The sequence below is a fragment of the Rhinopithecus roxellana genome, chromosome 1 (assembly GCF_007565055.1).
Source record: "Rhinopithecus roxellana isolate Shanxi Qingling chromosome 1, ASM756505v1, whole genome shotgun sequence".
Taxonomy (NCBI): domain Eukaryota; kingdom Metazoa; phylum Chordata; class Mammalia; order Primates; family Cercopithecidae; genus Rhinopithecus; species Rhinopithecus roxellana.
In genome coordinates, this window is record NC_044549.1 from 150,715,812 (window position 1) to 150,728,075 (window position 12,264).

A 12,264-nucleotide genomic window follows, 5' to 3' on the forward strand; every position below is an offset into this window, starting at 1 on the left:
TATTTGAAAGTATTGCTAAGATGAGAGGTACAGGCATGGTTCTGTGCCCTTTCAGAGTCAATGGGCTATATGCATAACATGGAACAAAAATACCATGTTAGATATCGTACTGATTTTCATCTTTTAGATTATATGTTGGTTTCTTTGTGAAAATAAATTTAATATCAATTCAACAGATATTTTGCCATTGATATACTCATTAAAAGTTTTGCAACCTAGCACGATTCTTTATATGTTATTACCAATTCAACATTTGCTTCCAAACAGATAAATACAGATTAATTGCACAGCTGATGCCAAGAGTGAACAGATGCCTATGTTTAGTGTTAATAGAAAATATCTTAGATAAGTCACAATTTAAATATCTCAGAACTCCCTTACACAATTATTAATTTCTACAAACTCTTAGTAATTATTTTTAAAAATAAAAAATTGGGGTACTAGGAATTCAAACACATTCATCCATCATTATATACCAGAATTCCTAATCCTTCTCAAAAAGTGCTAACTTATTGTATTTTGAAGCCACACTGGTGAGTCACTTGCTAGAATTTGTCCAAGATGTCTGAGTCAATTAGAGAACAGAAAGAATGGCTAACTTTAAAAATCTCAATTAGAGACAGATAACATAATTTAAAATTTGGGTATTAAAACAATAATATATCTTGAATATAAAATTAAAAATATTATTGTCAGTACAAGTTTGATTTTGGTTTATGGGATAATACACAGAAAGGAGAAAAGATGAATGTTCTTGTTCAAACTAAAACACATCACTTTTTTACCCTTCATGTGCTCCTGGCTATTTTGTTTTGTTTTATTTTGTCTTGTTTTGGGATGTTATGATACGTGTAAAAACGAATTCTGATATATTGCTCAAGATACTTCAGAAAGACTGAACCCTATGTGCCTAATTGTGGAAGTGGGTGACAATTACATGAGGAGTTGCTTTAAAAAGCATGCACATTGAAATCCTGGTAAGTGTAAGACCCTTTTTTAAAAAAATAAAAAACTGTCTAAGTAATACAATTCCAGTGATCAAGTTTTCTATACTTACTTACAAAGTAGAAACTTACTTTGATATATATTATACTTACAAAGTACGAACTTGCTATTATCAAATGTCCATACTATACAGTAAGAAAATATTTTGCATTAAAATGTCACGTGCCCTCTGAACTCATCTGAGAGCTCAATAACAACAAAAAAAATTGATAAATGTAATAACTCAGTTTGTTTTCATAAGTACTCTGATAATCCATTTCCTCTCTGGTCATTAGAATCACTGTGATGGCCATTTAAACAATACAGTGCACCATTTGAATATTAATTGTACTGATTGGCTTTCCCGCTCTGCATCCTAAAAGTTTACAATCCTGTTGTGGAGTCAGAAGAGTCACACATAATTGCTTCCTATAATCAAAGAATAGAACCACTGTATTAGACCTTAATAGTCTAACACCCAGAACCCAGGGAAGTTGGTAAAACACCTTATCTTGCAAAGATAGTTAAAATCTTCAAAGCACTTTCACATGTTTTACCTAATTGAACTCTTGCCACAACCTTGCCAGGAGGCAGAGAGGGTTATGATAAATATAAAAACGGATGGTCAGGAGGTCATATGTGTTTTAAAATCACACATGGACCTGTTCACTCTGCTCACGTTCCGGCCAGGGAACCACGGCATTGTCCTGTTCATTTGCTATTTTTCCAGGAATAGCACTTTCCTCAAAGTAAGGAAATAGCTCTAGGCATTGGGTTCCAGAATAGGAGAGCTCGACTGGAAAACTGTTCCGCTGCAGCACAAAGGACTATTTTTAGATGTTTTCCTTTTGCTAATTGCCTCTCCCTCTGTGGGGAATTTCTATGGGTAGAACCCCAGAGGAGCTAAGTTTCTCACTCATTCTCAGAGACAGGAAAGACGAAGGCCATGGCTCAGGTTGCCCTGGGGCTGCATAACTTCTTGGGTGATGTCAGCGTAGTGGTCTTTAGCAAGATCTTCAAGGACCTTGGAGCTTAAAGAGCTTGTAATACCACTGAACAACAGGACTAAGAGGCGACTAGAAAGAAAGGCCTAGGCATATCTTCTTGAATCTTGGAATCACCCCAAATGACCTTTCCTGGAGCTTGAGCTTTGAGAGGAGCTAAGAGGGTGTGAACCCAGTGGTGGCTGTAAGCTCAAGCGGCCCTCCAGATGTTCTGGTTTTTCTTCCATCACCTCTGAGAGGAAACAGGAAGAGACTTCTTCCAGGCAACTTCAAACGTCATTTCAAGTGTTAGGGAACATCAGTGGAACCGCCAATGTTTAGCCTACATAAGAGAAAGAGGAAAGGTGCGATGCAAACCATTTTTACTCCCTTGCAGGGAAGAGCTAACCAGTTAGTGCTAGGCTGCCCTGAGACAATGGGTGGAACAAAGGTGAAGTCAGTTGTTGGCTCAACCTCAGGGAAAACCTAACAGTTTTCGTGCAATGAATTACCTGGGGAGCTGCTGAGTTCTCTGCCACCTGGACTATTCCAGCAGAAATTCACTGGTATGAACACTGGCCTTCACTGGAAAGTGAAAATGATTCACAACCCTAGAGGTGGGGTCTAAATAATAATAATTGCAAACACTATTTTAGCACTTACTTTATAACAAGTATTTTCTTAACTCTCAGGGGGTATATGAGACAGGTGCTATCTTTAACTTTCTTTTAAAGATGAGAAAATTGAGGGACAGAGAGGTTAAGTAATTTGTTCAAGGTCACACACCTAGTAGGAATTTGAACTCAGGCTGCTTGTCTCTAGTGTCTGTGCTCTTAACCACTTGCTGTATTGCTAAGCGTCCCCTAAGGTCCCCTCTTGCCCTGAGATTCCACATAGGGTGACTTCCTGTCACTTCGACAGCATTCTTCCCATGCTTCCTCACTGCACTTCCAAAAGGGCATTGTTGGAATCAGGAAAAGAAAAAGAAACAACAACAACAAAAAGAGTCAAGGGGGCTGCTGGGAAAAAAAAATCGAGATCTTTAAACTCATGGAGAAGCTGTTTGGTCATCTTGGCGGGCTGGCAGAGGCAGAGCCTGCCAGAATACTGGCGCTAAAGCGAAGCGCTCTTTTGTCTTCAGATTTCCAGCCTCACCTGCCTCCTCTCCCTCTGTCCCTTCTAGCCCCACTTCCCACTGCACCTATGCTAAGCTTTTCCAAGAGCCTGAAAGGCACGGGGACAAACAAGCACGCCGCTGCCAATCCTCTATGTCACACCCTCTTCCCCACCCAGATTGACGGGGAGACGCCCAGGGTGGTAAGTGACTTACCCAAGGACACAGAGTCCCGACCAGAAAACCCAGGTGTCCAGACTCCCACATCGGCACTCTGTCCGCGCCTATACACACCTGACTTTTCATAGCCAGCACCCAAAGCTTTATTCCACGTCCCCGCCTCCCTACCCCACCCCCTAGTTCCCTAGAGTCGCTTCTGACGCTCTGCAGCCTCCGGGGTCCAGCCCTCCCTGCGGGTGCTTCCCTTCCGCCGGATTCCCACGCCGGAGTCGCCCTGGGCAGCGCGGAGCCCGCGGGACCGCTGCCTTCCGGGCTCGAAGCCGCGCAGCCCGCTCAGCGCCCCAAGCCCGGGACGGCTGGGACACCGAGGCAGGCTCCCAGGGCACAGGGTCCGGCGCCGAGGGCAGGAGCAGAGGACCCCGGTCCAGAAGGCACCTGTAAGGAAGCACCGACCCGCAGTGACGTCCTCCGCGTCGTCCTCAGACCAGCCGCCGCCTCCGGAAGGTCTCAAGGGGCCGTGTTCGAGCCCACCGAGGGGTGGCGGCGCCTCTGGCTCTCGGAGGGCTGCCCCGGGCGGAGCGGCACTTCCTCGTCCCGGCTCGCCCCCTGCCGGCGCCCGGGCTCCCTCCCGCTCCATGTGCAAACTCCCCTCCACCTGGGCGCGCGCGATGGACTCAGGACCCGGCTGCCGAACACAGGCCGCCAGTTGGTTGGACGACTAGCGCAGGTGGGCGGGGAGTTGACCAACCCCACACACGCGCTTCTCCATGAAGATTCTTGAGCTTTCTCTGAAGAAAGGAGTGCATATGCTGCAGTGTCTCTGTGGAAGGAGCCTGAGGTCCAGCGACAGCCCAAGTGGTGAGAAAATGTTCTTTCCCCAGCCCCAAAACACTGCAGAATGCCCCCTTCCCTTCTCCCGGGGCCCTCTCCGCCGCCCTCCTCTGCTTGATTCAGCGCTGCTTGTGTCGGAGGGAAGGCGTTTCCCGACTGGGGCCCCTCCGCTAGTTCTGTCTGTGGGTATTTTTTTTTCTTTTAAATCCCTGAAGTCATCGACGCTTTGTAGGGAGAGCGCGTTCGCTTTCGCCGGGCGCGCCTGGGCTGAAACCTGCGGGTCTCTCCGAGCGGTGCTGGCTGTGAGCTGCGTTCCCACCTTCTCGCGGCCCTCTCCTTGCGATTTGTGAGGGCGGCGCGCGACTTGGAGTTGTTCAGTGTCTCCAAAAAGTTGCTCGTGTATTCCACAGGAGAGGGGACTTTTAAACAGATGGCTGGCAAGGCAGGTATCTTTTCTTTTTCTTGCTTTGTCTGCAAAGTAGACATCTGGCGGTGGTTTCCCCTGGAGATTTAGCGATTTCTGTCCTAGGCGCTGAAGCATGAGGGTCCCGGTTAGCCTTGGGCTTCAACCCGGTCCCCCGGGAAAGACTCCAGGGAGGAAAAGAAAGAAAATCAGACCCTTTGAATGAACTGAGATATTGAGAAAGGCCATTAAAAACTTAATGGAAAAAAAAAAAACCCACCAAACTAATATCAAATAAGTGTGATTCTTTTCTGCTGAAGTCTTGCAAAATAGTGTGCTGTTTCACCACGTTTCCTCCATTGTCTATCTCTAATTGTTTAAGGTTCTTTAAAGGGTTTGTATAAGTTATCTTTAAAGTGATGTGTCTATTAATCTTGCAAGTGCGAATTCAGTTTCTGTGTCTTTTGATTTTCCTTTTACAAACTGGGAGTAGGGTGTGGGGAGAGAACAATGACACCCTAATACATCTAAACAAGTGCCTTTTTGCCAAGAAATATACGTTTTTGGTCCATGAATTCCAAATAACTTTACTTTTCAAAAATTTAACAACATTATACAAGATTTCGTGTTTAAAACTCCATATGTTATTTTGGAGAGTCTGATTCATTTGGTTATGGCACCTATTTTCACTCTGTTCTCGAGCTATGAAAATTATATTTGGAAAGATTAGAATATATGTAGGTTTCATTCATTCTTTTAGATCTTTGACTTTGTGGTTACTCATCAGTATAAATGAAATATAAAACTACTTAAAAAGAACTAATTAGAATTAAATAGAAAACTACTTAAGAAGAACTAATTTATGAAATTGCAGAACACACTTTCAAAATGAAATCAGCAAGAAGATCTCATTTTTACTTCCATGTAGTTCAGAAGATTATTTATACATTCTTTTTTGCGGTATATTTGTAAATACTGAAAGGCATCATACCACTGTATTCTAAACGAAGTGTCTTTATGTTAAAGTTTCATGTTTTGATATACATATTTCAAGAAGCCAGTAGAGATAGGTGTTATCATTTCATTTTTCCTGGTCCACAGTAAATCTAATATGAATAGATTATAACTTGGATATATGTCTCTTAGGAGTGAACATTTTAAAACTGTGTGGGGTTGTAATGAAGACAGGGCAGTTTCTCATGTCAAATTAGGAAAGATATTCATTTTACCTGCAGAGTCAGTTTCCCAAATAGCGATAGAGCCAAATAGAAGGGTTAACTTATGTGATTGGACAGCATAGTTTGTTGCAAGTATGGGACTGATTTAGTTGTAACAGTCTCAATAAGTCACTACCCATCTTTGAAACTCATTATTTTTATCTTACAACAGTGGAAATGATAGACATAGCCTGTTTTTTTAAATACATATTTGACTATACCTTAGGTTTAACAGTGATTCTATGGAAACTTGTGTTTTATTTATATATGCATTTTTACTTAGTGGGGTAGAGGAATTCTTGTAAAATGGTATTTAGTTCCAAGTAGTGAAGTTTCCTTCCCACCCTTTCCACAGACAGAGGTAATATATGGTTATGTATCAGGAGACTGTTTCTTGGAACAAATTACCTTTTAGAAAATTGTGACTCTTTTAAACTTATGATCTTGTGTAACTAACATGGCCTTGCTGTTTCCGAATTAGTGCATAAATGTAAATTACTATAATAATGGTACCTACCTAATAGATTGTAGTGAACATTAAATGAATTAACAGCAGCTAAAGATTTAGTCGAGCTCTCATGGTATGCCAGGCACTGTTCTAAGAACTTTATATTATATACCTATTATATATATACCTATATATTATATATACCTATTATAGCCTATTATATACCATATGCTTAGTATATTTTAGGTCTTTTTATTATTGTGTTCTATTTTAAAGAGATTTTTTTTCATATGGCCTGTGCCATTAGCATGACCTCACAGCAATTTTTCATGTAATATTGCCATGCCCAGTGTGCATATACAAATTGAGGTAATGATATAAATTTTTTTTTTTCATGGAGCAAATATATAAAAATAGAGCTCAAATGAACAACTCTAATTTTTAAAACTAACTTAAGGAGAACTTAAGGAGAAGTTTTATGCCAGCTGCTGCTTCTCCATTATTTTACAGTTGAGGGAGGTGAGGCCCACAGAAGGGAAGTGACATAATTTGTTACAATAGATTAAAAGATTCTCCTAACAGATTGCTGAATAGTTGGAATTATAAGCATTTTGATATTTTATTTGTTTTATTAAATGAATGGTACTAAGAAAATACAAACTAATCATTTATTTTGAGCTTTTTAGTATCATTAAAATATGTTATTGCTCCTGTCTTTCCTCTCTGTTACCAGATGTGAATGTCTTGTCTAGTTTATCCATCATATTAATTTCTAAGTCCTTTGTACTGCAGTAGTATGGGCATAAGCTATCAAATGGAAGACAGTCTTAGACAAGGCTAAATTCTGGGTCCCTTATGATCCTTTTTATTTCTCCATTTCTCAAAATGAAATTGTTTTAAGCATGTAGAGCCCATCCATTAAATGAAAGATATGAAGTTTAAGATGCTAAACAATATTGCTAAGGTTAAATGGCACTTGTATTAATCTGATAAAATATTAAGTATTTAGCTCAAAGGCAAAGTAAAGCAAGTACATCTTTCTCTAGAGATAGAACCTTTACAAAGAAAAAGACTCCAGAAGAGTAGTGATTAAAACAATAGCTAATGCCTGTTCCCATTCCTCTCAAAATGTAGTCGGGGGAAAAGTGGAAGCAGTCCATCAGAGTGTTGCTAAGATTGCAGGTTTCTCATCACTTCAGCAGGAAAGACCGTTATAATGTTGTAGGAGAGGAATTCCTGTCTTAACAACCAGGCTCCTGAGAAAGCTGGGTTAGGCCTCAACGTGAACCAGAAGGGCAGCACTTTTGGCAGTAGGTCCCTACAGTAGTAGTAGTAGTAGTGTTAGTAGCAGGTGTGTGTGTGTGTGTGTGTACACACAATTGCTTCCTTGATTGCCTGTGTTATCACGTGGGCTATCCCAGAAAATCAACCTCCTTCTCTGTATAATGACTCTTCTGTGTTATTTACTCAGGAGCTTCTCAGCCTGGTAGCCTGAAGGATTATCAGATACCTAGAAACTGAGCTAAACAATCACATCAAGTGGCCTTGATATGGAATTGAAACACTCTAGGCAAAAATAGCTCAACGATCCTATAAGAAAACACATACCCCAAACTCTGTCTTTCTTAACCCCTGAAAACCTGTGGTCTTTTTACTATCACTATAGTTTAGCATTTTCTAGAATGCCATACAGTTGGAATAAGATAGTGTATAGCCTTTTTATATTGACTTCTTTCACTTAGTAATATGAATGTAAGTTTCCTCCAGGTCGCCGGGCGCGGTGGCTCAAGCCTGTAATCCCAGCACTTTGGGAGGCCGAGACGGGCGGATCACGAGGTCAGGAGATGGAGACCATCCTGGCTAACATGGTGAAACCCCGTCTCTACTAAAAATACAAAAAACTAGCCGGGCGACGTGGCTGGCGCCTGTAGTCCCAACTACTCGGGAGGCTGAGGCAGGAGAATGGCGTGAATCCAGGAGGCGGAGCTTGCAGTGAGCTGAGATCCGGCCACTGCACTCCAGCCTGGGCGGCAGAGCGAGACTCCGTCTCAAAAAAAAAAAAAAAAAAAAAAAAAAAAAAAAAAAAAAAAAGTTTCCTCCAGGTCTTCTCATGGTGTAATAGCTTATTTCTTTTTAGCACTGTATGATATTCCATTGCTTGGATGTGCCACAATTTATTCATCCATTCACCTACTACAGAACATCTCGGCTGCTGCAAGACTTGGAAATTATGAAGAATAATGTTGCTATAAACATCCATGTGCATATTTTTCTGTGAGCATAAGTTTTCAGCCTGTTTGCGTAAATATCAACGAGCACAGCTGTTGGATTGTATAGTAACAGTGTTTAGTTTGGTAAGACAGTGTCAAACTGTCTTTCAAAGTTGCTGTACCATTTGGCTGTCCCACCAGCAATGAATGCAGGTTCCTGGTGCTCCACATCCTTGTCAGTGTTGTCAATGTTTTGGATTTTGGGCATTCTAATAGGTGTGGAGTAAGTTCTCATTATTGACACAATTTGCAATTCCCTGATGGCATATGATATAGAATATCTTTTCATGTCCTTGCTTGCCATCTGTGTATTTTCTCTGGCGAGATGTCTCTTAATGTCTTTTGACCAGTTTTAAATCAGGCTGTTCATTTCTCATTGTTGAGTTGTCATTAGGACTTTTCACCCAGTATTTTGGATCCTCCTGCTGGGCGTATTGTTGGATGGCATTATCCCATTCATTGGAAGGTAGTTGTGGCCGTATGACTTGCTCAGGCAAATGAAGTGTGAGCAGAAGTGACATACTGGAAGCTTTCTTAGCCTGATCACAACTCACCTCAGGTTCTTTGCTGCTGCTGATGTTCAAGGCAGTGTGTACCCTTAGCCTGTGTGTCTGAGTATCTGTGATGAGGAGCCCCGCCATGTGACCCATGATGGACATTTAATGCAAATGAAAAGTTGAAACCTCTTTTTGTGAGTAACTTCAGTGTTTAAGTTAGTGTATTATCTAGCTTGCCTTGGTTGATATAATAAGACAGGGCAGCTTAAATAATAAGATTTAATGGAGAGTTACTGATCTGTGTTGCAGACTCTTTTTAGTTAAAATGCTCTAATTTCTCTATGATAGCATGTGTAGTATCTAATAAATAGATGTATTGATTTCTGTTTGTAGTCTTTTGATAAATTATGAGGTTTTGTTATTACAGTTCTAGTTAGTGTATATACTGAGGCTAGTTGGTGCATTAGTCCTTCAATGATATTGATCTCTTTTCCAAAGGTGTAATTAATCCCTGCTGATGTTTTTCAAGAACTTTGAGATTATTGTTTCAAAGTAATTTAATTGTAATTGTATTTAACAATTTAATTGTAATTTAATTGTAAGACTGTAATTTAATTGCAAGACTCTGAAAAACTCAGTCGTTCCTTTCTACTTACTATAAAATGTGGAAATTACCTTTTGCTGCTCACAATCACGTTATCTCCATTGCCTGGAAAGCAGTGACAATGTGGTAGCTTTCATCACTGCTGCAGTTCTGCCAGGCAATGGAAACTGCAAATAAATGCTCCTTTTCTTCTCTCAACTTATAAACAAAGAGTTGTGTGCATTGGGAAGAGTATCAGTGAAGTAGTTTATGGTGAAAGGATAGGCTCAATGCTCCCATCTGGGTCATGGGCCAGCAATCCATTTGCCTGGCTCTGTGTTAAGCACAGAAGAAGAGAGAAGGGAACGCAGACTTTTTCTGAAGCCTCGAATACTTGCACCATGCCAATTCACCATCCCAATTGCCAGCCCTCCCTTCTTTCTTTCCTTCTCCATCCGAGAGTAGAAAGTTAGAGAAATATGTCTCTTGCTTCAGAGATTGCCATTTTCCAATTTAGCAAAAAAATCCTTCAGGATTGATTGTATCTAGCTTCTGTTTTAGGCAATAGAGACTCAGCAGGGAGCTCTATACCTATAAGCTAAAGGTATCAAACAAGGCCAAAGTGCCAAAATGAAGGGATTAGGAGTCTCAGTTTGTTTCAGTTCAACAACCCTTATTTGACTTAATGTTTAATGGTAAGAATCACCTCAAGAAAGGAATAACTAATTCAGTCTAAGATTCGTGATAATCTCCCTGAGCTTGAAAAGCATTTAGGAGTTCACAAGGAAGTGCTGGGGTATGACAGATGAGAGCTTTAATGGAAATGAGTAGTATCTCTGTATATTTTACTGGAAAAATGTGTTTGAATAAAACTAAGATAAAGATATAAAAAGAAGCAATTTTTAACAAAAGGCAACTACCCTACAACTGAATTCAAGTCGACTTACCTTTGTCCATATTCAGATATCCTGCAAAGTTACCAATGTGATATCTTTTCTCTGTTCTTGTTTCAATGTAAATCCGTTTATTTACAGCCAGATATATTAGAAATCAGCTTCTTAGAAAGGTGCAAGTTCTATTCCGTGGTACCAGAGCTATAAAGGGATATCCAGTGAGTACTTAGAGATCTGTTCTCTCAATTTCTATGGAGTGTCTTAAAACAATGGAATTCTTTTTCTTTGTCTAGTTTAGTGTATGCAATTGTTATCTTTATGCCATGTAATTTTCACTGCACAATATTATGAATGTCATGTTTGAACATTTTGAACATTTCTTCTGATGCCATTAAATGTGGGGCATTTGCATTTCATAGGGTGCCAATCAGAAAGATACTGTGACTCTTTTTGAGACAATCTCTCTTTCTGAAATGATCTTTCTTGTTTATACATAAGCTTCTAGTACCGACCTACCCCCTCCACTCATTACTGTTTATAGAAACGATAGCATTGCAGTTGGTGTCACTGATTGCCCACGTTGTTACTTCAATGAAGCCAGCTGGGATGCGATTGCATGGTCTTTAAATAAAACTTAGTGACACAAAATGAATCTCTTTTTTTGAGGGGAGAGGGGTTGTTGCTAGCTGGATCATTTTTCTAAGGCACTAATTATTTGCTTAACTTGAAGAAACTTGAGAACCAGTGAATCGCCATGTTGGTTCAGCATCTGACCTTGGCCCTAAGGAACTTGTGGGTGGATAGCAGAGTTATGATAGCAGAGTTACATTATGAAGCCATTCTCAAAATGATGGTGATGATCCTTTTACCGCAACTAATTCCACCATTCTGCAAATAAATCATTGACTAGAATAGTAGACGTGCCTGTGGTTCCCATTCCTCAAAGGCTGAGGCCAGAAGATTAATTGAGATCAGGAATTCTGGGCAGTAATAGCCCTTTCAGCCTGGTGACAGTCTTCTGTTCACAAGCAGCCTGGGGATTACCTGAAAGTGGTGAAAAAGAGAGTGAAAAGTTGGGGTTGCATTTTCTAAAACTGCCACGGTATAGAATATGGAGAACATCAATCATTACCTTTGACCTTTGGGCTTGCAAACCTTATCGTGAAATAAAGTAAGATACCATTCCTCCTTACAGTTATGTAAGACAAATTAGGAAACCGGGACTTCCCCAGCTGAAGATTTAGGTCTGTGTACATTATTTTATCCTGAAAAAATGTATAAATTTTAAATATGTTTATGTCTATTTAAAATGTCTCTGTGTGTGTGTGTGTGTGTGTATTTGGTCAAATGCATTACAAATTGCTAATGGCAGTATAAACTACAACGAAATGCTAAGCCCCTTAACTGATTGAATGAACCCTGTCTCAACCAAGAGGCTTACCCCAGAAAAGCCTTAAAAGCCTTGAACACTGAGTTCATGGCCGTGACTAGATGGGAGGTCAGATTTGCCCTGTTATATCCCCTCTGTTTTGCAGTTTGGACACAACTGACCAGCATTAATGTTAAAATGGAGATCATAAGGCTGACAGAACAGATTCTTTGTGGCCGTAAATTAGCAAATTGTAAATAGAATCTGAGGTCATCCCAGGCAGGGGTTAAGTTATGCACCCCTACACTGAAAGAATAAACTATGTTGGCCGGGCACGGTGGCTCACGCCTGTAATCCAAGCACTTTGGGAGACTGAGGCGGGCAGATTACCTGAGGTTGAGAGTTCAGGACCAGCACGGTGAAACCCCATCTCTACTAACAATATAAAAAATTAGCTGGTTGCAGTGTTGCATGCCTGTAATCCCAGCTACT

General features: G+C 40.6%; 2 protein-coding genes across 4 annotated transcripts in view; one reads left to right on the plus strand and one right to left on the minus strand.

Annotated features, from left to right (window-relative positions):
- FGF12 (fibroblast growth factor 12) overlaps positions 1-12,264 on the plus strand; it is a 593,021-nt gene that overhangs the window by 209,322 nt on the left and 371,435 nt on the right. The window contains exon 1 of one of the 3 annotated variants that reach the window (XM_010373012.2): positions 3,885-4,119. The exons of the other annotated variants lie outside the window; for them this stretch is intronic. Within the exon in view, the coding sequence (XP_010371314.1) occupies positions 4,029-4,119 (91 nt within the window). The 5' untranslated portion in view covers positions 3,885-4,028. Of the gene's footprint in view, positions 1-3,884; positions 4,120-12,264 lie in introns of those variants that run through there. 3 annotated transcript variants of the gene reach the window in all.
- LOC115898232 lies at positions 2,216-3,913 on the minus strand. The gene is made up of 2 exons (XM_030932210.1): positions 3,298-3,913; positions 2,216-2,310 (listed from the first exon to the last, which is right to left on the minus strand). The coding sequence occupies exon 1, from the start codon at positions 3,896-3,898 to the stop codon at positions 3,446-3,448; it is 453 nt and encodes a 150-aa protein (XP_030788070.1). The 5' UTR covers positions 3,899-3,913; the 3' UTR covers positions 2,216-2,310; positions 3,298-3,445.